At 37.1% G+C, this 24,985-nt stretch overlaps 1 protein-coding gene across 1 annotated transcript in view; it reads right to left on the reverse strand.

The window, feature by feature from the left end:
- Positions 1 to 12,387, reverse strand: part of LOC119505530 (FRAS1-related extracellular matrix protein 1-like) — a 38,264-nt gene extending 25,877 nt beyond the window's left edge. Inside the window, exons 1-4 of the mRNA XM_037798355.1 lie at positions 11,929 to 12,387; positions 7,179 to 7,273; positions 5,237 to 5,547; positions 3,727 to 3,923 (exon numbers count right to left, since the gene is read on the reverse strand). Of these exons, the coding sequence (XP_037654283.1) occupies positions 3,727 to 3,923; positions 5,237 to 5,547; positions 7,179 to 7,273; positions 11,929 to 12,168 (843 nt within the window). The 5' untranslated portion in view covers positions 12,169 to 12,387. The remainder of the gene's footprint in view (positions 1 to 3,726; positions 3,924 to 5,236; positions 5,548 to 7,178; positions 7,274 to 11,928) is intronic.
- Positions 12,388 to 24,985: the final 12,598 nt, after the last annotated feature.

Consider the following 24,985-nt stretch of genomic DNA (forward strand, 5'->3'; position numbering starts at 1 on the left):
ATGTACCAGTGCTTCCCAGATATAATCCAAGAGGGACAGAGGATTTAACTCTAAAATTTAAAAATATTCTTTAGCCTGTATTTTTTAATATCCAAAGTCAAAAGATGAAATGGGTTCTCTCCACAAATTTCTATGTGTGATATGGATCAATATGATTTATCCTATCTCTTATTAATTGCCCACACCCCAGGCTGACCTAGGGGCCAACCTAGGTCCTGATCTTTAGAACCTCCTAGAGGAGCCAAAAGTCCAGCAGCAGAAGCTGGAGGTGGAAATCTTCTTCTAGGGGCTGCAGGAGGAATTGCAAACGACCACTTAGAATAGAAATGCATCCTCCCAAAATAAAAGAGTGAGCGAGAGGGTTTCCATGATGAGGATCTCCAGAGAAACTATGAAACTACCCAGGAGACAAAGAGTCAGCTTGAAAGATCTGCCAGGTGCAGAGAGCGTGAAGTCATGTTCCATCACTCCCTGATCAAGTAAGATCTCTCTCCCCACTCAACTCTAAAGCCACTCCCACACCCCAACTGGGAAGTTCAGAAACTGGCCAGCAAAGCTCAGAAGGAGCAAGAAGTACAAGAGAGAAATAGGACAATCAACCCTTCCCTTTTCCCACTGCATAGGCTGTGAAGACAAATGAATGATATACTAAGATATCCCAAGGTTTAGAGTATCTACTCACCATGTGTATTAGGAAAACAAAATATATGAACATGCATAATGTGGAAACTTAAGAATGAGGAAATCATGGTATAAAAGGAATGGTGCCAAACAGTGAGAACAATCAAGCCTACAGTGAAGTCTAAATAAATGTCTTTTGAAACATGTTAACAAAATGGATACAAATGTCAAAAATGCTTCCTTGAAAGAAAAGACAGATGCTGTAAGAAACAGTAAGATATAACAATCATATTCTAAGACTAAAATGGCAGATTATAAAAATAAAGCCTGGAATGTGGACAATTAATAAGAGAAAGGATAAATCAGATTGATCCATAGCACACATAGAAATTTGTGGAGAGAACCATTTCATCTTTTGACTTTGGATATTAAAAAAAACAGGCTAAAGAATATTTTTAAAATTTAGAGTTAAATCCTCAAAAACAAAATGGAATAAAGAACTTTCAAATAAGTGAAAATAACGGCAAAGAAAACATGACCTATTTTGCAAGCCAAAAATTTTTTAATTAGCAAGAAAGCATAAAACAAGAACAAAGAAAATTGTACATATCCATTATTACAAAAAATATAGTTTGTAGTACCTTATTCAAAACAAATAGCCTGAAATTCAATTAAAATATCCAACTGTATGTGCTTTATGAGTTGCACTTAAAATAAAATTATATAGAAAAATTAAAAATAAAAGGATCCATATATATTATATAAGGAAAACAAGCAGAAGTGATGATATTAATTTGAAAAAAAGGTGAGTCCAAGGCAAGAAGCATTAGAAAGGACAACGTAAGCAGTCGATATTGATAAAATATATGACAATTCTTAAAAACATCATTATATTTTATATTGTTTTGGCCAAACCAGTGTGGAATAGAGTAGAATAAAAGGGGAATAATTACTGAAAAGGAAAGGACAAAATTATCACCTTTAGTGAAAGATATAATTAGGTTCTCTAAAAGTCCAAAGAATTGAAAAAAAAAAAATCTTAGAATAACTGAATTTGGAAAGAGCCCAGATAAAAGAAAATTACACCAAAAAATAACTTTCCTATTTATCATCATAATGTATTCATAATATATGTGAAGCTTTGTATCTTGTTCTTTCATTATTTTTAAGTGTGTATAGTCCATCTCATCAAGTGACTAAATGGCTGTTAACCCATAATTTCTTCTAGATTTTGAAAAAACTTTTTATTGTGTTATGAATTCAATTCCATAAAACAAAACCAACTCGAATGTGCATGTCTCCCCACCATGTCTCTGTGTGAGTGTGTGTGTGTATGTATAAACATGGTAGAAATATAGCTAGTTTTGTTTTCTTCTTATATACCTTTCCCTGTTGGTAAATATTTGCTGCAGAAACCTCACTACTTTTATATACTTTAAAGAACACATTTTTTGACATGCCAAATTGACTATGAAATAGATTAATGCTAAATAAAGCAATAAGGTCATTTAAATGAGTAAACCTCCAATAAAACTGGTCTAAAATTATAAATAAATACATCCCTGTCTCAATATACAGAGGAAAAAAATAAAAATAAGTCAGGAAGGAAAAAGGCTCTGACTTTTTTCATGGAGATAGTTAAAAGTGAAAGGAATTTTGGGCCTAAACAACAAACAGAAAATATCTACTAGAAGTCAAAAGACCTAGATTTTAGGTCCTGACTCAGCTGTAAAAAATCAAGATACTTCCATTTTCTGTGTGCGGTCTAGGTAATTCATTTTCTGGGCCACCACTAAAAAATAAGAGGCTTGGGCTAAACCAATTATTTTCAAACCTGGGTGATAATCAGTTTTTACTGGGTGGCTTTTTAAACAGGCAAAAGATGTGTAGTGCTTGCTACATGCTAGGCATTATGCCAAGTGCTTTATAAGTATTATCTCATTTAATCCTCTCAATTACTATAAGAAGTAGGTACTAATATTCTCACTTTAAGATGAGGAAAATGCAGCATAAAGTCCAAGGTCACAGAGCTAGTTAAGTAGAGGTTTGAACCCAGGCCATCTGGGCCCAGAGTTCATGCTCTTAAACATAATGTTAGAATTGGAAATCTACACTTTTGAAGCACCCCAAGTGATTCATCTGATCAACTGGATGAGACTACCTCAAAGTTATTTCTAGATCTCAATTTTAAATTCTATAATCCTGTTTTATCATTCCCTTGTCATTCCTTGTCTTATCAATTCCTTGGATTTATGTTCAGTATTTGATTGTGCCTCTTAGGAGAAATCCTAGTGAGAAGAACAGATTGTGAAAGACAGATCTTCCACAAATGTAATTTTGGGTCATCTTTTATCAACACAAAATCTGAGCTGTTTCAGTAAGTGCAAAAGTGTCCAAGGTTCCCAAATAAGCAAATTATAGATTCCATGAAATAATAGAGTAGCATGTTAAATGTTTTATATAAATTAATTGCTCTTTCTGTCATCATTTCCATGTGAAGACATCAAGAGATGAAAGAACAGAGAATTTAAGAGATTGGAGGATGGGAGGAAGTCTTTGGGAGCACTGCCTCCTTGATGACCAAGCCCTCCATCCAAAGGTCTGGAAGAGTGAAAATGATACAATCTAATTGTCCGCTACAATTATAAAAATCAGACTGAGATTCCCATGCCCCCTAGCTTCCCATGGCCTTGCAGAGTGGGTATGTAGACCCTCTAAATTCCTCCACCAGGTGAAAAGAAGTTCTAATAATCAAAGGGAAAAGGAATCATCAAAGAGAAGGTGTTAGAAAGGTCAAATGGCAAGCTGAAGAGTACTGAATGGAAAGAGGGAAGAAGGTTGGCATGTAACTAGCCCTAGTCCTTCCTGAGTTGCCTTAGTGTTGTAGAGCTAGAACAGGGCAAGAGAAGGGCAATTAAATACAGGTATTATACATAAAAACTACTATGTGAAGCATCTACTGGAAGAACAAACAAGCCTGCAGTTCCAATGAGTCACCGGGCTGTCCAATGACTTCCCTGACATGGAAGTCAGGATGAGCACCCCATGGAACTGGCTCTCTGGCTGGATCAGCTGGGGACACAGACACATAAATGCAAGCTCTACCTTGTATATGACTTTACTCCTGCTATCTGTGAGATCCAGTCGGATGGAGATGTAATCAATGTTGGGTGAAGGAGGATCCAGATGTTGATATCGGAGCCCCATCCGCAGGAACTCCTCACAGCTCACTTTGAGACTGCCTATTTTCTTCAGTTCTAGGATACAGTTTCCACCTGGACACCTCAATTCTGTTCCCAGTTCTAAAATGTACAGGATAAGATTAATACGGTCATTTGAACATAAAAATTATAAAATTTAAAAACAAATCCTCCCTCCCATGGATACAATTTCCTTTCCCCACCCCAAGAATCCTCATGTGTTCCCTCTAATCAGTCACTGCATTGTTTGTAATTATTCTGAAAGCCTGTAATTTCTTTTCACTGAAAAGAACAGTTAACCAATTGTCTTATTGGGCCCTGGCCCAATAAAAGTTGCACTGAGAGAAAAAAACAGTAACAAAATGTGTTTTCTGGTGCTTAAACATCCTAGCAAATCGGCCAGTGGCTCATTGAGGCCTTCCACAGTCTAGCTCATCTTTCTTTGCAGAATCAGCTGCCATGGCTCCATCATGCACTCTCAACTAGAGTATTATATTTACTATAACACTGAGCCCTTCACACTGTGCTCATCACCCACTAAAATCCTGCATATCCTTCCAGGTCCAGGTAGTCTTTTAATAAAACTTCCCTTAAATATTTTTTAACCACTGAACCAAACTGCTCTCTTCCTTCCACTGAAAGTCATAAATGTCTCTTCAGTACTCTTCATATTGCCCAAAAGGCCACTTATTTTTCAAGTCTCATTTCCTTTCTGTATAAAATGTCTTAACCACAGATGTTTTTGAAGACTAAATGAGATGTCTTTAGCTATAAAGAGCTGTCCAAACTCAAAGTATTACTATGATTATGATTATTCTTTATATTTCCTGGTCTTCCCATAGTGCCTAGACTACTAATTATGCATATAGGAGGTGCCAAAAATAAAATGATTGAATGAATAGCAGAAGCAACATTATCCATCAGTTCTCCCTGGTTTAAACCATGGCTGCTGCCTACCAGCTCTACTTCAAACTTGCTTAGACTCTAATAATGCTTATTTTATACACCTCCTCCTACTACTACTTCTGTCATCTCTACTATTACTAACAGGATCAGGCAATCATTGAGCACTTACTATGAGCCACACAAAGTGCTAAGCACTTTGTGGGTGTGAACTCATTTACTTTCATCCTTAGGACAAGGATGGAAAATCTATTATCCTTTCCTGTTTTACAGAGGCTTAGATGGGTTAAGTAACTTGCCTAAAATCACATAAAACATAAATAGCAGAGGCAGTTTTCAAACCCAGATCTTCCTATCCCAAAGTCCATGCTCTGAACCACTATACTACATTTGTCAACCAGTTAAAACTAATGTTAGTTAAGTAAAATACTTGGTTATGGCAGAAAATGATCATTTACAGATATTTGGATCAGTTTTAATAACATCCAAATAAGCATTAAACTATGTCATACGGGACTCAGGGAATAAACTGTGTGGCTGATCTCCCCGAGGTTCTTCTGGCTGAGGCTCCACCTGGACCACCTGGACCACCTGGCCGTGGGTGGGCAGCCAGGTCCCCACAGGGTCCAGCCTGACCGTGCACTCCAGGCTCGCCGTGCCATCATAATCAAATCTCAGCGTGTTCTTATCAATTGCTCGGGACAGGCCATAGAATTCAGACACCTCCAGCACATTGTTACTCATACGGATGATGTTGCAGTCTGGTTCCAGGAGATAGACCCACAGAATAAAGGTTTCCGTGAAGGTGTCTGTTTCAGTAAATCTGTGAAGAAAATGGAGCAAAGGCAATATTTATTGGTGCTTAGCTGCTTCTGATATCTTAGTATGGGTTTTGTGTTGTAATCTACCCTCAACCGCTCTGTTCTTTCCCCTTCTTTACTCTGGGAAAAGCTTTTTCTGCCACTTCCTCCTCCAATCACGTTTCTTTCAACACCTGCTCTCAGACCCACCATCCATACTATTTAATGACTGGTAAGAGCTCAGAGACCCACTTCTATGAGATTCTGTGAGTGCATATGTAATTTAAGAACATCAAGCCTGTATAATTATGGATTGCATTCTAATTCAGGGGTGAAAGATTGGGGAAATTTTCCAAAGCATCAGAGCATTTTTGTTCTTCAGAAACACCATGATGTGGAGGGTCATTTATAGTCTAGTTTGGGTGCCCAGCTCAGTGCTTGGCATGTAAAGGGTATTCAGTAATTGTTCGTTCTATTCTTTCCATCTCCTCAGTGACTCAGTTCTCAGGGAATTTTCAGAGACTAATAGAGATGGCTGGTCATTCTTTTTCAGGGGAGAAAATTAATGAGTGGTGAGTGTGCAGCAATAATGCAGCTCCTAATTGATGAGCGTTTAAAACTTTGATTGTGGTGATATATAATGCAAAATTTACCATTCCAACCAATTTTAAGTGTACATTTAATTATATTCACAATATTGTGCTACCATCACCACCATCCATCAGACTTTTTCATGACCTCAAACAGAAACTGTACCTATTAAGCAGTGCCTCCCCATTCCCCCTTCCCCCTGGACCATGGTAACCTTTAATGTAATTTTGTCTCTCTAAATTTACTTATTTTAGTTTTATTTCATATACGAGGAATCATACAATATTGGTCCTTTTATGTCTGACTTATTTCACTCAATGTAATGCTTTCAAGGTTCATCTGAATTTTAGCATATATCAGAACTTCATTCCCTTACACAACTGAATAATGTTACATCATATGGATATACCATATTCTGTTTATCCAGTCATTTGTTGACAGATACTTGGGTTGCTTCTACCTTCTGGTTATTGTGAATAACACCAATATGAACACTGGTGTGCAAGTATGTGTTCAAGGCCCTGCCTTCAGTTCTTTGGGGTGTATTCCTAGGAGTGGAATTGCTGGGTCATATGGTACCTCTATATTTAACTTTATTGATTTTTAAAGGACTTTTATTATTAAATGTGCTTAAAATGGAAGAGATCTCACTTCGTTTAACTTGGGGATGATAATCCAAAAGAAGAATTTTATTCAATTTTGGAACATATGTCATCCCTATTTCTCATTAAGAATTTGTTTGTTGTTTGTAATGTCTATTTCCCCATCATCGGTGGGGATTGGAACACCAGAGATAGCTGGACAAGAATACTAAAGGGAAACAGAGGAGGGCTGACAATTTATCCCAGAAAATCCCCAAGGAAGATGATACAAATACAGGCAATTGAAAGTTGGCTGTAATTCTCACCTCACACACTCAGGTCTCCAGTTTCTACTGATCCCTTTCATGTTTAGAATACAGTAGCGCCCCATGATAATACCTATCCACAGACAAAGCCCTAATAAGTACAATACACAGAAAGTCTATCGGGCAAAGAATAAACACTATCCCTGGGCTGCTTACCTGTAAAGTCTAAGCTTCACTGTGTCTTCATCAAGAATTGGACAACCGTTGTGAATATATTTTACTTCATTGGGAAGGAAATGGCAGTCAAATACCTAGTTCACATGAAGAAATGGATAAATATCTATGAGAAAATTGATACAAAATTTTATTTTGAAGCAGTTTAGTACCATCTGGAGAAATTATGGTCTGTCAGTGTTTTGTGTGTATAACCATGTTTAATACCACTTCCTCTACCTGATCTCTAATGCCTCCTTGCCATCCTGCTTACACAACTGTGTTTTGTTTTAATAATATCTACATTATGAACATCCAAACAGATGAGGCAGATAAATTAAGGGGTGTTTACTTCTCTCAACAATATCTTTTTACAGTGTATATTGCATTTAAAATACGATTTCATTTACCAACATTTTATTTGCCCACATTCATCAGGGGTTCATATCAACTGAGCTAGAGGCCCACCTGTGTGTGTTCATGCAAAGCTATGCACGACCCCATGCACAAACAGCTGCATTAGTTCTCTTTATGGATTTTTTGACTTCCTTTTTTTTTTTCTCTTTCTTTTCCAAATACTGTTTTTATATTGAAAGATGAAGTCACTGACTGTGGGTATTTTTACTGTTGAACAGAACCAAGCAAGACCCACAGTTTTTCATCATATACTTGCAAAAGACTTTTTATTAGTTGTGTAATAGCAGAAACAAGTTATGAGACAAATGAAAACTTAAAGGCAATTTCCTTTAGTCAAATAAAATTGTAATGAACTATGTAACCTCACTCCCAAATAATAAGGAAATTGTTAACTGTTATATGCCTGGTTTTTAAAAAGAAGGACCTCCTCTTCCACTGACATCATGACGCTCATTCTGCTTCATCTGACTTGGTAGAGTTCTAAGAAATACCTTTTGGGTATTCACATGTTGTCACTAGTCTGTACCTTTTTACAGTTGCAAACCTTTTCAGGTAACACAATCCATTCTGGGAAGACTTTGTCACTAATACAAATGATTTTCTTTTCCCAAGGACATCATTGGTTCCTCTTCTTAATTGACAATGAGGAAGGAGATAAAGGAAAGACCTTCCCCCACCTTATTGGCAAACAGTCATGGCAATAAAGAAACAATCTGCTTTGTTAAAAGAAACATCTGTTTTATGTTTAGTAATATGTTTTCCTTTTATAAAAGGCAACAACCATAATTGTCCATAAATTTACTAACTAAAACAAAGGAGCGCTAAATCCTTTTCTAATTACTGTCTAGCTTTGTTTTTTCCACTTCAACTGCTTTTCAATTACAATTTATAATTAAATTGTCACACATTCCTAACTCATTACTCACTTTAATGACAGTAAACTGGTTCAAACCAGAGATATTTTCTCACTGTTTTATTTCCTATTCAAAAGAGCAAACTCAGCACCAAAATGGGTGCTTTTCCACTCAGAAAATTTCTTGCTTTGGGCCAGGCCTAAGAAGTGCTATGTGTAAGAAAGTCTTATCTCTAAAACATGAGGAATATATGCTGCCGTTGACCTCATCTAATTAAATATATCAAGAGGGATATCTAAACAGAAGGTACTGGTGTGTACTAACTGAAATCCCTTTCCAAATATCCAACAGGAAAATGAACCTGTTGGTCCTAGGACAAACTTCAGTAATGAAATGAAAACACTAATTGAACAGATGTTAAACAAAACATTTTCTTTGCAAATCACACGAAACCGTTCATTACACAGCAGGGTGTTGTTAATACAATCGTCTCACTAGAAGTGGGCTCACATAAGCCTTGTTTTCAACTTACTATTAAGCTCTATTAAAGAACAATGTTTAGGCTTTGTGTTTGAGTATATATGTGCTCGGCTCTGCTTAATTTCAAAACTCCATTAGAAATGAATCCCTGGGGAAGGCTGAACCAGCCTGGATTAAAAACAAGCATAAAATCCTTATGCCTGAGAATCTTGTTTTTCTTGAAATCATCAGAATATGAAAAAACAGGAAGGATCACCTGGCAGTTTGAGAAACAAAGTTTTCCCAATATATAGATTTTGCTATGGTACAAAGTTCTAATATTTGACAAGAAGGTGAAGAAACTCCACATTTTACTCACCTCTTTTTCTAAAGAATAAATTTTAGAAGATTTAAATCTCTTACAAATCCTAACCTCATCAGATTTAGTTATGGAAATACAAATACTAAATATTCTAGGCATGATTCTCTCTCTCTCTCTCTCTCTCTATACACACACACACACACACACACACACACACACACACACTTTTTATTTTAAATGAATAACAGCACACTAGGGGATCACTTGGAGGCATATGGAGCCTTACCCCAGTCCCCAAAGTCAGGAGTTTCATAAGTTAGCCAGGCATTTTGTTGTTTTTACTCCATATCAGCTTTCTAGTTAACTAGGTTTTGCCTTAAAGTCAGAGAAAATTTGAGATGGAGAAGTCTTGATCCTTGTGACAACTAAGTTTTCTTTTTTTTACATAGTTCTAGTCACTCTGATGCCTTTGTGCTCCCCTGTGCCTCAGAGCAGGCCTAACAACTAGGACTATTAAAACATCACTGAAAATATATAATGGAGACAATTTCTTTACTCTCAGGAAGGGTGCCATATGTGTTTAGAAGGCATAAGCTACTTGGGGTGCAGGGAGGAGACTCCTCAGAGGCTTGGTTAGGTAACAGTAGAACCGACCAAAATGGTCTGCCCAAGAGGGAAAATCTAGTGAACCAAAGGATGTTGTTTTGCCTGGTGGGGTACCCATGCTTGAGGACAGAGCTGAATACTGCTAGACCAGGGCTTACAACTACGTGCTGTCAGCAGGAGTTTTGCTCCTCATCCTCCCCCACATAATGCTCAATCTCACTTCTAAATAAATATTGAGCAATTTAAAATATATATATATATTGACTGGAAGGGGCACCACATTATCTGTTTTTCAGTCTTTTATAAGGCACTCACATATATCAAAACAGCCCGATGAAACAGGGACCCCGGTTCCTCTAGGATTAGGGTCCTATCTTGATTGTCCTCAGAACTCCAAGGATTTGCCTTTTGCTTCTGACAGCAATTCCTGTGGCTGGGTCTCCACTGCCTGCCACTGAGCTTATTTGTATCGCCTACCAATCCCGTTTAGCACATCGGGGTCTCAGGTATAAGCTATTCCAAGGCTGTTCATTTGACTGACAGATGTCAATCAAATACACTTTTAGAGTGTGAGTTACATTGGGAAAAAGTGGGAAGATGTTGCAACTACCAAAAAATTGGAAATATTGTGCCTTAGGGCTGAAGCTATTGTATTCTCGTAACATTTTTAGATGTCCATCTGAAACTATTTGACAAAAGAAAATTTCACAGGAGGCTGGAGGGAGACATTTGTTTATCACATCAGGAATACCCCCCAAAGGTGGGAGACACTTGAACAGAATTTTGATACTGTTCAGAATTGGACTGTAATTTTAAGTCTGGTATTTCAAACGTCTAGAGAGGTCAGTTTGAGATACCACACATTCAAGTCCTTTTATTCCATCTCTACATCTAGCACCACTTTTTAATAACCTGATGGAATATGTTTCTTTAGCCAAATGGAGAAGAAATTCGTGTTCACAGTTCAGCAAATGGAATGTTCCACTTGTCAAAAGGTAGTAGCAGCAGTATTGTATATCCTCAAGATTATGTGATTTGGGAGCAAATTTAAACCTTAGTGGGAACCATCAATGAAACCAGAAGCAATTTTCTATTGTATATCAGGGTAAACTCCTATTTTAAGCAAACACAATACATGAAAATATAGACTTATTTAAACACAATGAACTAAAAGGTAATTAATTCTTCAGCCTACAAAAGGATTGACCACAGCATACCCTTAAATGGAAGGTCTCCAAGGTTCTGATTAAGGGGAAAAAATTTATGCAGACATTTTTAAATGGTGCATATTTAAAGTGAAATATATTCACATCTCTTTTCTACTTCTCTTCCCTTACACGAAGGACTATCCAAGTGATGTTAATAGATGAAAACGTCTTCGTGCTTTACCTTTGATATCTGAGGTCATGAGTATGTATTAAAATGTCTTGAAATTGTAACACCTTACCGAGAGGCACCCTGACAGGCTGTGAGTGAGATAATCTGGAGCAGGAATCCCAACAAGACTGCCCTATGTCACCACAGAAATGACTGTCCATTCCAACCCTTCAAAGGCTGCCCCAGGGTTATACTCTTTATTTATTTATTTTTTAAAGTTTCTCATAGAGTTATGATATAGCTAAAATGAGAGATATTTAATAATCTTACTTTATGCTTTTCCCTTGATGATTAGCTGCTCTATAAGGCCAAGCAGCTGGTAGGACATATATTCTCTTCAATAGAAGTGGAGAAATTAGAAAGACTTGTTGCTTTGGTGTATTAAGAAAAAATACATACATCCATATTAGTTTGAATCTGCCTTCCTCTGTAGGTGTTAGCATAATCAGAAGTAAATCCTGTTGGTTGTGGGGTTGTGATACACAGTCAGCCACAATTTTCAAAACCAGGTCTTAACTGACATAGAAAAATGAACAGGAGTTGCCTGCTAATTGCAACTCCATCATTTCAAATGAGAAATGATGCTCTTACAATCTTGACCATGGATAGTTGACCTTTTGCACCAATCTCTCTCTCTCTCTCTCTCTCTCCCCCTCCTTCCCCCCCCCCCCCCACATCCATACACACTACTGAAGAGCACATCACCAATCTGACCTACCTGTGGGGTGAGTCTCCCAACCCTTTGGGTGATTGGCTCATTTATCACAACTTCCACCTTGCAAGCATCTTTCTCTTTGGGGACGGCAAACTCCAGGTCCTCTCGGGAAAGGAAGGCGGAGTGGCCCTTCATCACTCTCAGCCCGCGGTTGATGCTGATGAAGGTGGGGCTGGCCCAGCCCAGCAGGAGCAGCAGCAGCAGCAGCAGGGCATTCAGCCCACCGCAGCCCAGAGAGTCCATGCTGACAGGGAGCTAGCGTGTCCGTCCACTGGCGAAATCTCTTAAACAAAAGGGGGCTTTTGTGCTTCCTGCAGGAGTGTCAGCTCATAGTCCAAGGGACAGGGCAAGAGGTCCCGACAACGTGCCCCGAGATCTTAACATGCCCCTTTCATTTCCAACTCAGACAAGGAGGCCTTTCAGGCAATCGGGGCTTTTAATAAAACTCGCTGATCACTCCTGACAACGTCGGCAAGATTAATGTGCCTCCCAAGTGCTTTTCTAATCCTGCAAATGGGAGAAGGGGTTGGAGGAAAGTGAGAGAGAGAGAGAGAGAGAGAGAGAGAGAGAGCAAAAGGTTTGTGCGGCTATTCAAAAGATTGCCACCAACAAAGGAATCTTTCAAACAGCCTGTAATTTCAGTTAAATTAAAAACAAATAAACTACCTAGACCTCTAGGCACATCTGAAAAGCAATGCAGCCCTTTCATTACCCTGCTTGTAGCTCCTGCTTCCGGACAAGCCCCAGTTGGGATGCCAATTGTGTGGTCCAAAAGGTAATAGTCAGCCTGTTTACAAAATGAAACATTTGGTCCTCTGAGTTCAGAAAAAGTTATCAAACTCTTTGCCTCTGTCCCCTCATTTGTTAAATGAGAATGCAAACTAATTTTTTTCAGAGAACTGATAGGATTATTTGCACACTGAAAACATGATTTATTCTATATCCATGCTACCAAAATATGAACTAGGTTTAAAAAGTGCAGGATGGGTACAATTCTGACTTTGCTAGAAAATGAAGATGGCTGAGAAAGATTTGAGTGGAAATTGGTGAGAATATACTATTTTCTAAGTGAACTTCAAGTTTTTGCCTTGTGTAAAAGGGACTACAAATCAAATGATAGAAACAAGTATACACAGCTAATGAAACATTGCATGTACATGGATATATATTTACATTATTTACAATGCTAATTACATTAGGATATATTTAATTTGCACAAATGGAGTCTGTTTCTGCTTTAACCACTCAGAATTTCATGGTTATCCACCTGTGTTCTATGAGGACTAAGAGACTGTATACAAATTTAGTATGTATTGAAATACATCCTTCAATCAGGGTATGGCTAGGTGAACCACTGGAGGTTTATTATACCCATAGAAAGGCCTTACATTTTAATGGATTTCAAAATATTTTTGTCCATAATCAACTGATAACAAAATAAGTATTTGTCAAAAGGGTGTGGATAAAAAACACTTCTATTATCCACCTCTAATATATTAAGGGAAGATTCATTTCCTAGTCACTGTTTGAAACCTTCCAGTTCTAAGTCAGGGCATGATATGTGTCACCTGAAGGGGCAAACCCTTTACAGAGAGGCTTGTTTGTTATGGTGTCCATACAAAATAAAATATTCATATACATTTACCATGTTGCCCACACTCAGGCTGAATTAGGTTGACCTATTTGGACAAGAATGCAAATCTCATTATTGAATTTTCCCAATAAAATACAACTATTTCCCTAGTCACATGTAGCATCTAAGATATAAGGCCACTAAAAAGTACAACATTTTCATGGGGAGGAGAAGCACTAGCATTGGTTGGTGTCCCCAAAAATTGGGAAACAAAGGAAATAATTTTGCTCTCTGAGATTTAAACTAATTGCTTTTCTCTTCTCTCACTGGTTACTGCTTCTCAGTCTCTTTCACTGCTTCTTCCTCTACTCCTGTCTTTTTAAGGGTGGAGCATCTAGGATCTGCCTTGGACCTGGTTTGTATCTATCCTTACTCTTTAATGATCACATTCCTTCACTTTAAATACCATCTATATGCTAATGAGCCCCAAATTTATCTCTCTAGCCTGGATCTCCCCCCTTAACTATCAACTTGACATCTCCCTGTGAGTCTATAATAGGCATCTCAAACTTTATGAAACCAAAATTGAGCACCTGATCCTCCCTCTCACAGGCTTCCCTATGTCAGTTAATGGCAACTCCAACTATTCAATTGTTCCTGGCTTTCTCTCATTCAAACAGACAAAATATTCTTTTGGCTCTTTATGGCAGACAGGTGTCAGGGTGATCTCCAATAATTCTGGCCTCCTAATATCCATGTCTTTGTATAATTCCCTCCTCTTGAGTGCCAGCTGAACCTTTGATGCTTCTAACAGATAGAATATGGCAAAGATGATGGGGCTGTCACTTCCATGATTAGGTCATGTTATCTAAAAGACTCTCTCTTAACAGCCTGGAGCTAGAGGCTCTCCTGCTGGCCTGGAAGAAGGAAGCTACAATCAGTTCTTCAGACACAAGGAAAAGAATTCTACAAGTACTTGAACGAGCTTGGAAGCAGATTCTTCCCCAGTCAAGCCTCCAGATGAGAGTGCAGCCCAGTTGACACCTTGATTGCAGCCCAGTGAGAACCTGAAGCAGAGGGCCCATCTAAGCCATGATTAGACTCCTGATTTGTGGAAAATGTGAGATAATAAATATGTATTATTTAAGCCACTAAGTTGGTAGTAATTTTTTACACAGCAATAGAAAACTAATACACTTTTCCTTCAAAATATTTCCAAAATCCAACCACTTTTCACTTCTTCCATTGTTATCACCCTGGAGCAAGCCACCAACAACTCTCCAGAAGATGACTGTAGTGGCATCTTATTTGATCTTCCTGCTCCTACTCATGCCTCCCCTACGGAAAATTCTCAACACAGCAGCAGTGGTTCCTATTAATGTTAGTCAGATCATGTCACATCTCTGCTCAAACTCTCCAATGACTTCTCATCCTAGAGTAAGAGCTGAAGTCCTCATAATGACCTATTAGGAACTAGACAATCTGTTTCCCCTTATCTCTTCCATCTATCTCCTACTTGCCTTCCCCTTGCTCACCTGCTGCAGCCACACTAGCATCTTTGTTTTTTCTCAAACAAATCAAGAGCACCACTCCCCCATCCCATTCTGCCTTAGAACCTTTCCACTTGCTACTCCCCCTGCCACTGATATTCTTTCTCCAGATATCCCTTTTTTCCCCTTCATTACTTGCCAGTCTTCTATTCAATGTTACATCTGTAGTGTGGCTATGCCTAATTACCCCATTATAATTGTGACACCATCATCCCTCAGCATCCTCTACTCCTTTTCTGCTTTATTTTTAACCTTAGTACTTATCACTATCTAACACATTTGCTTATTTATATTTTTCATTGCTATCTCCTTCATGTAGGCATGAATTTTATAATTTTCATTCATGGATCTATTCCCAGTGCCTAGAACAATGTCTGGCATATAAATAAATGTTTGTGAATGAATGAATAATGGTAGACGACAATTCCTTAAATTTCCTTAAATTGTAACTTAACCAGGAATATTAATATATCTAAAGATAGAACTGTCATCAGAAGGACCACCATCAGCCATGGACCAAGATGTTATGTGAGTTCAATTACTGAGAGTCTATCACTAAGAGGCAGATCATCTTGGAATACGCAGACAAAGTCTATTTTCTGAGCCTACAACATTGAAGTTGAGATTCTTAACTCTGGAAAATGTCATACTCCAAGACCTCTGGCTGATCAGCTAACTAATCTTCCCAGGGCAGTACCTCTAATCCAACACCAAAAGTAGAAGGGATATGAATTAGAAGATAAGAACATAATATACTACTCTTTGTCTATCATTCCCACGCAACACTGAGAAACTATCCAACAGAGATACAAGTAGCCTTGTACAAGGACACATGAACAAGGATGCTTATTGCAACATTGTTCATGGTGGCAAAAACTGCAAACAAAGCAGATGCCCAACATGGAGTAGAGTAGGTATTTTTCATACCATAGACTATAATATCACCTTTAAAAACGGAGAGATACACAACTTGACTTAGAGGGATTTCCACAAGTTAAAAAAAGCAAGATGGAGAAAAGTACTTATTTTGTGTTTCCATTTAGTAAATAATGATAAAAGCTGAGTCTGCATATATGTATATGGAGATAAATGTTGTATATAATTATATGGGCATGGAGAAAAATATGGAGAGATAAGTGTTAGGTCATTAGCAGGGATTATCTGAGGGGGCAATGTACTATGGGTTAACAGGAAAGGAGAAAAAAAAGAGAGGATAAAAAAAGGGGAAGAAAAACATGCACTTTAAAAACTGCAACAACATACATACAGAAATCATGTATTTACATTTATGTAAACTTACATGTATGCCTGATGTAAAAAGAAACTTAAAAGCAAATTTTATCATCTTTAAAAGGCTTTTTGAAGTATGTTTGTTGGGTAATTGAGAATAAACATTTTTATGAAAAAAAGTGTTTTTACAGATGAAAAGTCTAAGTAATTAAAGACACATCTTCTGACAAAACCAGTGTAAAGTAAGCCCATTTCACAGATGTGTCATACGTCATTGTATCGCTTAACTGAAAATAAGTTCAAGGAAATCATCAATTAGTATAATTAGTTCCCTACTACCAGTCCATCAAAGAACAAAAGGCAAGTACATCTATATTTTCAGGAGTGTCCATCCACCTAGTAGGAAGACTGTTATCCCCAAATGGAATCGAGGAACGCGCAAGGTGGAGAGGCACCAAGCCATCTCAAAAAGATTGGTCAGCAGTGTATGTCAGGCTCCCCAAGAACAATTCTTGGAAGAGGCAGGTACACACATGTTGCCCTGGAATTCTCTTCCCCACTACCCACTCAATCAACAGCTGAAACAAAGTCCTTTGAAACCCCAGGGATGTCTTAGATTAGATGATGGCAGTAAAACAAGTGCTTTGATCCAGAGTCAAGTTCCTGATCTTTGTAGAAGTTGTGAATTATTGGTCAGCCTGTCTCTAAACCAGCCCCACCCCTTAACCTTTTACAATAGATCACAACTTGGTTACCATTTCCACAGTTTTAGAAGCAGACCTGGCTATAAAGTATGAATAAATCAGTCTAAATGGGAGGCAAGCTAACTTCCAGGCTTTGTCATATTTCACAAAATTTTTAATGCATTTTGATTTAGTACTGCCTTAACAAGAAAGATAATGTGGACCAAAAACGGAACAAATCAACCAAATCTTTTGTTTCATGTTAGCAGCCAAGAATACCAATTAAACTTCTCCCAGACATATTTTAAAGAAAATACAGCAAATATTTCCTCCATCTCTCTTATGGTAATTTAGTAACTCTTTTCCCATATCCATGCAGGGATGTCTATTTGTCCCACAATATCCATCCTTACCTTCTTCTATAGCAATAGAAATTTTCGCTAGGCACACAGTCACCCAGAATAAAGGCTATATTCACAATCCTCTAGCAGCTCTCTGTGGCCAATAGAATTTAACAGAAGTCATGTAGCAGTTTTGAAAAGCCTTCTTTCAGAGGTACTTATTGTATACCTCTTGTCCCTTTTTCTTTATACCGCCCTCCAACCTGTTGCTCAGATGGGGGATGCTGCCTTGCATGTTAGGAACAAGGCCACACCATAAGGCTGGCAGAGCTGTAAGTTAGAAGAAGCCTGGGTCTCTGGGGCATTTGCAAAACAGAGAGAGTGACCAAACCAGCCCATTCTTCTGGAATTTTAAATGGCAGAGAATTTGAACTTCTTTCCTGTTTAATCCACTGTTATTTTTGTTGCTGTTGTTGTAGTTGTTACTTGCAGCTGAATTTAAAACTAATGACACTTTTAATAATCATATTATTCTTTAAGTTTTTCTATTAATTTAGTTTTACTCACTAATCAGCTAAATTTAGACCATAATGTCTTTTCTAACAGCATGTGGGGCAATAGCTCACTTTCCAATTATATGAGAGTAAGTCCTCAGTTAGGAGATAAGGTCAAGCTTCAAGATCCTAATGTTCTTAGAAAGAGAGATAGAGAAGGAAATCTATTTCTTTGGCTTCTTATGCCATAGCGTTGTGGAAAAGTGGACCTGAATTCTGAAGATCTGGAATCTAATCCCGATTCTTCTGAATATCAGTTTCCTCTTTCAAAAATGGGGTCACCCATCCTGCCTCCCCAGAGTCTCCCTGTGAGACCAAATGAAATAATCTCTGCGGAAATATTTTCTTAACTATATATCCACATACAAATATAACATTATTACAAATATACCAAAGGAATACGAGAATAAAACTGTCTCACTAGAAATAGCCAGGCAGGAACTGGGTTTGGGTGAAGTCTGAGGAATTAGACTCAATAAAGGTCAAATAGAGCATGTTTTATTATCATTCTAATTTTTCTCTTCTATCAAACCTAAAACAGTCTTTAGTGAAAAATAAGACTGAATTCTAACATTTCAGAAACAATATTAGGAGGAAAGAGAGTACGAGAACAATAATTTCCAAATCCAACATCAAACCTTCTTAATCATTTGGGCCTGGATGAAGGCTGCAGAATGAGGTGCAACAAAGATCAATCAGAATATGCTTTATAAGTTTTCTATTCACATTCTAATTTTCCTCTTATATTTTTCTCTTGGTGTTGGGAAACACCAATTATATAGACGTTCCATGGAAAATACTGCTTGATTTTTCACTTCAAGAAGGTGGTTAGGGGAGAGAAAAGAGGAAAGAATTTGGACGAACAGACAAAAGACAAAAAAGAAAAACAGAACAATAGCAAAGCAAATCAGGACTTGGACTCAAGCGAGATTTCATAGACAGCAATTGGTCTTTTTATTTCCCAATATAAAATGGTAATTGTCTCTGATATTATTATGTCCAGAGGCAGCCAACATTTGACAACACCTTAGTGGGAAGCCTGGGGCGTCTAGCGAACTTAGTTTCTTGGTCCCAGCATAGGGCCAACTGAGATCTTCAGTCTCCACCTCAGCCCACAGTTTGCTCTGCAGCTGTGGTGGTTCCCGAGGTCAGCAGAGTTGCTGGGGATATTTGAAAGTGGAAGTAGAAAGGGCACTCAGCTAGATCCCCAGCAGTAAAATGATTTTTTAGCCATCTTGGACTTGATTCTACAATAGAAACAAATCCTGTCTTTGTTTGTTTGTGTGATTCAGCTGTTTCCCATCATTTCAAAATCTTCATGTCACAGCTGCAAATCAATTCTGCTCTGACTGGCCATTTTCCCATCACTGTCTTTTTTCTTCATGAGAAGATCATATATTCTAACTATATCTATACTTGCTAATAAGAGAAAAGTGTCTGAAAAAAATGTTCTGAAAAGTGGAAAAACACTCTGATTTGAATTCTCCCTTATAAAAATTTAAAAAGTTATCTTTCACCAAAAGCTGTCTTGGGAAATTTCCTGAATAGAAGAAAACCATTTAGTAACATTGCATTTGGTGGAGGGGAAATGTGAGGTAGTGTTTATTTCATAATTACACATTCAGCTTAACTATAGGAGCACGTATTCTTCATGTTAATATAAACACGATACTGCTGTCACTCATCTGAGATCATCTGTGCACAAGAAAAACATGGGTCTCAGTTGTACTCCCAGCCACTCCAGGCGATGAAAATACTCTATGGTCAATGGCAATGATCATTTCATTGATGTACCCTGATGATAATAATATTTATTAGTCTTCCCCTTTGGAATTCTGCAATGGTAGCTACACAACACAAGGGCTGCCCCTTCCTGGGGCCTGGGCCCCTCAATAATCTATCATAGTTTTGTGTTTGTTTGATTGATCAACTTTTTGCAGAATTCATATGTGGCCTGATGGGCTTCTCAACAGTGTTTCAGGTGAATAACCCCTCAACTGAAGATGACATAAGTGATGGAGCCTTTTTGTCTTCCCTGTGCTTGAGAATACTACCTCCTAACTCACAGCTTTAGATCTTACAAACACCCAGTTTACACTAAAGCCCTTTAAAAAAGAAAAAAATAATAGAGAAATATATTTTAACTTAAAAAAAAAAAAAAAAGTCGATGCAGGATCAAACCATTTTCACCCAACCAAACTTAGAAATTTTTAAAACCTTGACTAGAAGGCTGAAGAAAGCCAGTACAGATTTTCTGACTTACACACATTAAAATTTCGAAAATGCCAATCGGAATAAATTCAGAAGTCATCATGGAATTTTTTACGTGATGTATTTTAGAAATCATCACAATCTTTACACAAACTAATTTCCAAAGTAATTCTTAAAAATCAACCTTAAAAGCTTCAAGCCGAATATAATGATCCATCGGATAACTGAACTGAATCCCAAATCACTGGTGACATAAATTGATTCACCAAGGAGCAATAGGAAACCAAGAGAGCTGTATCCTTGGGGAACAAACTTCCCATCTAATCTTAGAGAAGTTGGTTTTCTTCTTTCTTTTTGTTTTAGTCAAGGAAATTAAGACTTCATGTCTACTGTCTCCTCTGACACCCCCTTACCCCCTCACCCCGCCCCACACACCTGGGTAGATAGACAAGTCTAATTACTCCTTGTTATAGGCAACAAGGAATCCACATTCTAAGTGACTTGCCCAAGGTCATAGCAAGAAGCAACAGATATGTGATAGAGGCAAGTCTCTGGCGAAGTGCTCTTTTGGCAACCTCATTCCATTTCTCAACAAAGTATGGTTGAGCCATACTAGGAAAGAAGCTCATAAGCTCTTAGAAAGTTTTAATTGCTTAATTGATTCCAAAAGGACGGAAAATCCTTTGGAGACCTTGTCAAACACAGAATTTCAGAAAGAATTATCTCACACAAATAAACAGAACATTAGAGCAGAACCCACTTGTGACTTCAGTGTTTTTTTTCATGATAAAATTTATAAGCCATGCTCAAAAAAGTACTCAGAGGAAAAGTCATAGACATAAATGCTTTCAACTTGCAACTTCTAAGGTTCTTTTTTTTTTTTAACAAGCAACTTTTAGTATACAAATTCTGGTTTTGTTTGTTTGCTATTTTTTTTTACTTACTATATTATTTTTTTCATGTATTTCTCACAAAAAAAATCTATAAAATAGCCTCTATTATTATTCTAATATATAGATAAACAGTCACCTAAAGTAGTGACATAATAATATAATAATCACAATAAAAACTAATGTTTATTAAGTGCTTACTATGTGCCAGGCATTACTAGAAATGTTTTACATATATTATCTTGTTAACACCCTCCCCCGCCATGACTTTTACAGATTTGGAAAATGAGACAAAAAGAGGTTAAGTAATTTTCTCAAAGTCATCAGCTTGACTCCAGAGGCTGTGCCTTTGCCAGATTCCAGGACTCATGTACTTAACTGCTATATTACATGGCTTTATATTATACACACAATCTTACACTCTGCAGTTGCTTCACTAGCCCCAGTCTTTTTCCTACAGTATGCAAACCCTTAACTACTTTGTTTATGGTTTCAGGCAGGAACTGATGACTGTTGAAGGAGTTTAGAGTTTCACCGCAGGCAATGTTCTCTAGAGGAAGTAGCTATTACTTTAGGAACTTATAATTAACACAGATACCTTGTCTATCAACATTTTAGTGTTCCAATTCCTTCCTTTATAAGCACAGTTTAAAGGCCTCAAGGCAAACAGGCCACTTCATAATTCTAGTCTATTAAATCAATAAAATATGTGTTGACTCTATTGATAACATGCTGCTTCCTCCACTCTGCAAGTTTCTCTAAAATGTAATCTAAATCACAGAATGTATGGTTTCAGAGAAACTTTAGAAAACAACTGGACCATATCCTTCACTTTATTTATCAATTTATTTTCTTTTTGTAAAAATACCTTCCTTTTATGATTGTTAAAGAAATGCTTGCTTGTTAACTAAAGGATAAAAACACAAAAACAAATAAAGAAGGAAAAAATTTCCCAACAAATAAAACACAAACATGTAAATATATATACATATATAAACATACACAGTTTTTAAATTTAATTGGAACCATACTATAAAAAGGGTTGTGTATCATTCTCTTCTATTAACATAACATTCATTATCCATATTATTAAACCTCCTTCATGACCTTACTTTCAGTCTGTGCACCGTACCCATTACATGGATGTACCATGATTTCCTTAGTCATCCCAGTGTTACACTGGAGTAGTTACTATGTCAATAGATGTGATGAAAAATCCTGAATTATAAATTGGCCCATTTTTCCAATTCTTTCCAATTGATAGATTTTTAGAAGTGGAATTATAAGGTCAAAGTGTATAAACTTAATTTGAGACTCTTAATGCACAAGCTTTCTGGAAAGACAGCACACCAATTTACACCCTTACCAGTCTTGTTCACTGCTGTCATTCAATATTTTTCTTTTTAATTTTTACTAACTTCCCAAGTGAAATGTTGTATCCCATCACTGTTTTAATTTGCATTCCTTTATTTACTAGGGAGATTTAGCTTTTTATTTTTTTCTAATGTTCATTACTCATTTTCTCTTCTAGAAGCCTTTCATTTAACAGAAGACAAAGACAGTTAAAAGACTTTACAAGATTACACAGCTATCAGGAAATCATGCCTACATTAGAGCATGAGTTCTGACCCACAGACCAGCACTATGTCCACTATCCCATGCAGCTTTCTTAAATCACAGATGCTCAGTCCAGATATATCCCTTTCAAGACTGACAAACTCACGTAGCGTGCACGAGAGAGAGAAAGAGAGAGAGAGAGAGAGAGAGAGAGAGAGAGAGAGAGATTGAGAGAGAGGAAGCGCCCTCTCTCAGGCTATGCCATAATATGAAGGTTGCAAAAAGGGACCCTTTGATCATCAGGTTTCCTTCCATAGATTTTCAACAGCTCAATGTCTATTCTGTTAACAAAGACAGTGTTTTGCAAACTGTGCTTTTTTAGAACGCTTATCTTGGAGATGTTTAAAAAGTTGTCTACAAAACAACTCTTCTATATCCAAATATATTTAAAGCACAGACTGCTATAATCTCCTTTTAAAGATTCACAATATAATAAGAGCATAACAAAGGCTCTAAGAAGTCCTGTGGAAAGAAAACAGGATTTTTTTTTAAGCCCAAAGTTTGTAAAAAAAAAAAAGGATTATAGAAATTCTTTTTTTTTTTTTCCTTTTTTTCATGAAAAACCCAGGTTCTTTGAGAAGCCATTTGGGAGACACTGGGTTAGAGAATTAAAATGATCAAAATATTCCACATGTCATGTACAATTTTTCTGGTCATGCCTGATAAATCCATACTTAATGAATCTATAGCTGGAACCCAAATTCCAGGCTGCCCTTTGTAAACCAGACGGCCTGCAGAATAAGTAAGTTTCAGTTTCTACTGAAACTACTTTCAAATAAAAAGAAAACAGATTGCAAAGGAAAAGGTTTTGTACCCTTGTGGTTCTGTTTTTAATGACGATTAAAGTTTCTTAAGCCATCAAAGCATTCCCTTGAAGATTAGAGGTGGTCATAATTTAAATTCACTTTGTTTTCAGCCAGAAGGTTGTATCATACAAATTTTCACAAAAGCTTGTTTTAACTGCATAACTTAAACAGAATGGAAAACACTCACATTCACTATGGTTGACTACATCTGGGTCTTCACCTCAGACCAACCATAGGTATGAACCCAACTCACACCAGGACCTCACCACAGAGCCGCCACCCTGCCAAAATTGATTTTCCCGTCCTTGAGTGAGCCCCGTATCCCTTAATTCACAACGAAACACCAGAGTGGCCAAAAGCAAGATTCTGTTTAAATGCATGTTAACCTCAGGAATCCGTCTTCTGAGACTGATTTCATCTTCAGAATACATCCTGGTTCTCTACATTTGAATGTGATATGTTCATTTTGTCATTCACTGTACAAATGGCTATTGAATACCCACTTTGTGCAAAGAGCTATACAACTGCTGGGATTACAAAGATAAATGAGATGCGATTCTTGCCCTCATATTGTTTATAAGTGTAATGCAGAAAGGCAGACATATAAATAGCCATTCAAATGGGTGGTAAGTGGGGAATGTATTGTGTACTATAGGAACACAAATGACACAGTATTTGACACAGACTGAAGTCAGAGGAGGCTTCATGGAAGGGGAAAGGACAAATAGGATTTAGCAAGGTAACAAGGGGAACAAAGAGTATGTTTGAAGACAGAGAGAAAGAATGTGGAATAGTCAAAGAACAACAAGTAGATGTTATGTCAGAAGCAAAGCGTTTTTGTAGGAAAGGGTAGAGAGGCTCTAGGCATATAAAAGTTAAATAAAAATAGCCCCTAACCTTGATAGATCATGGTCTTGTGAGAGAGAGATGTATAATCAGGTATTTTACGGTACAAAGTAGTATTTTCTGTAATAGCATATGAATAAAAGGCTCTAACGATTTCACCAAACTCAGCAGTATACATTTAAAGAAACTCCCATTATTAAGGATGAAACACTTCATTTTGATTACTGAGGATTACTCAGACATTCAGAAAACTACACAACATCTCTGTTTGAACTCTGCTGTAACAACATTCTCCATCTTACTTGCAGGCCATAGCTAATGATAAAACTCAAGCTCACAGATGTCTGTAGCAGAAAAGAGAACCACCACAATTATTCTTGTTAAAAGATCTGCTATAGTAGTTAAAAGGGGAAGTTTTAGGCTGTATATATACTGCTAGAAAAAACTTTTTAAAAAACCTATAGAACTGTAAAACACAAACAATAAACAATGAACCCTAATATAAACCATGGACTATAGTTAATAGTACAATTATAATAATATTCTTTAATCAATTGTAACTAATGTACCACACTAATGCTAGGTGTTAATAATGGGAAGGCGGTATATGGGAACTTATTTTATGCATGATTTTTCTGTTAAACTACAACTACTCTTTAAAAAAAAACAAATATAAAGAAAATGTTTTCAATGGCTTAAGAAATTTGGTGCTAAATGACAAGTGAAATGTTTGTGTTTGAGTAACAGCATCTCAAAAAT

Source organism: Choloepus didactylus, chromosome 10, assembly GCF_015220235.1.
Source record: "Choloepus didactylus isolate mChoDid1 chromosome 10, mChoDid1.pri, whole genome shotgun sequence".
NCBI classification, from domain to species: domain Eukaryota; kingdom Metazoa; phylum Chordata; class Mammalia; order Pilosa; family Megalonychidae; genus Choloepus; species Choloepus didactylus.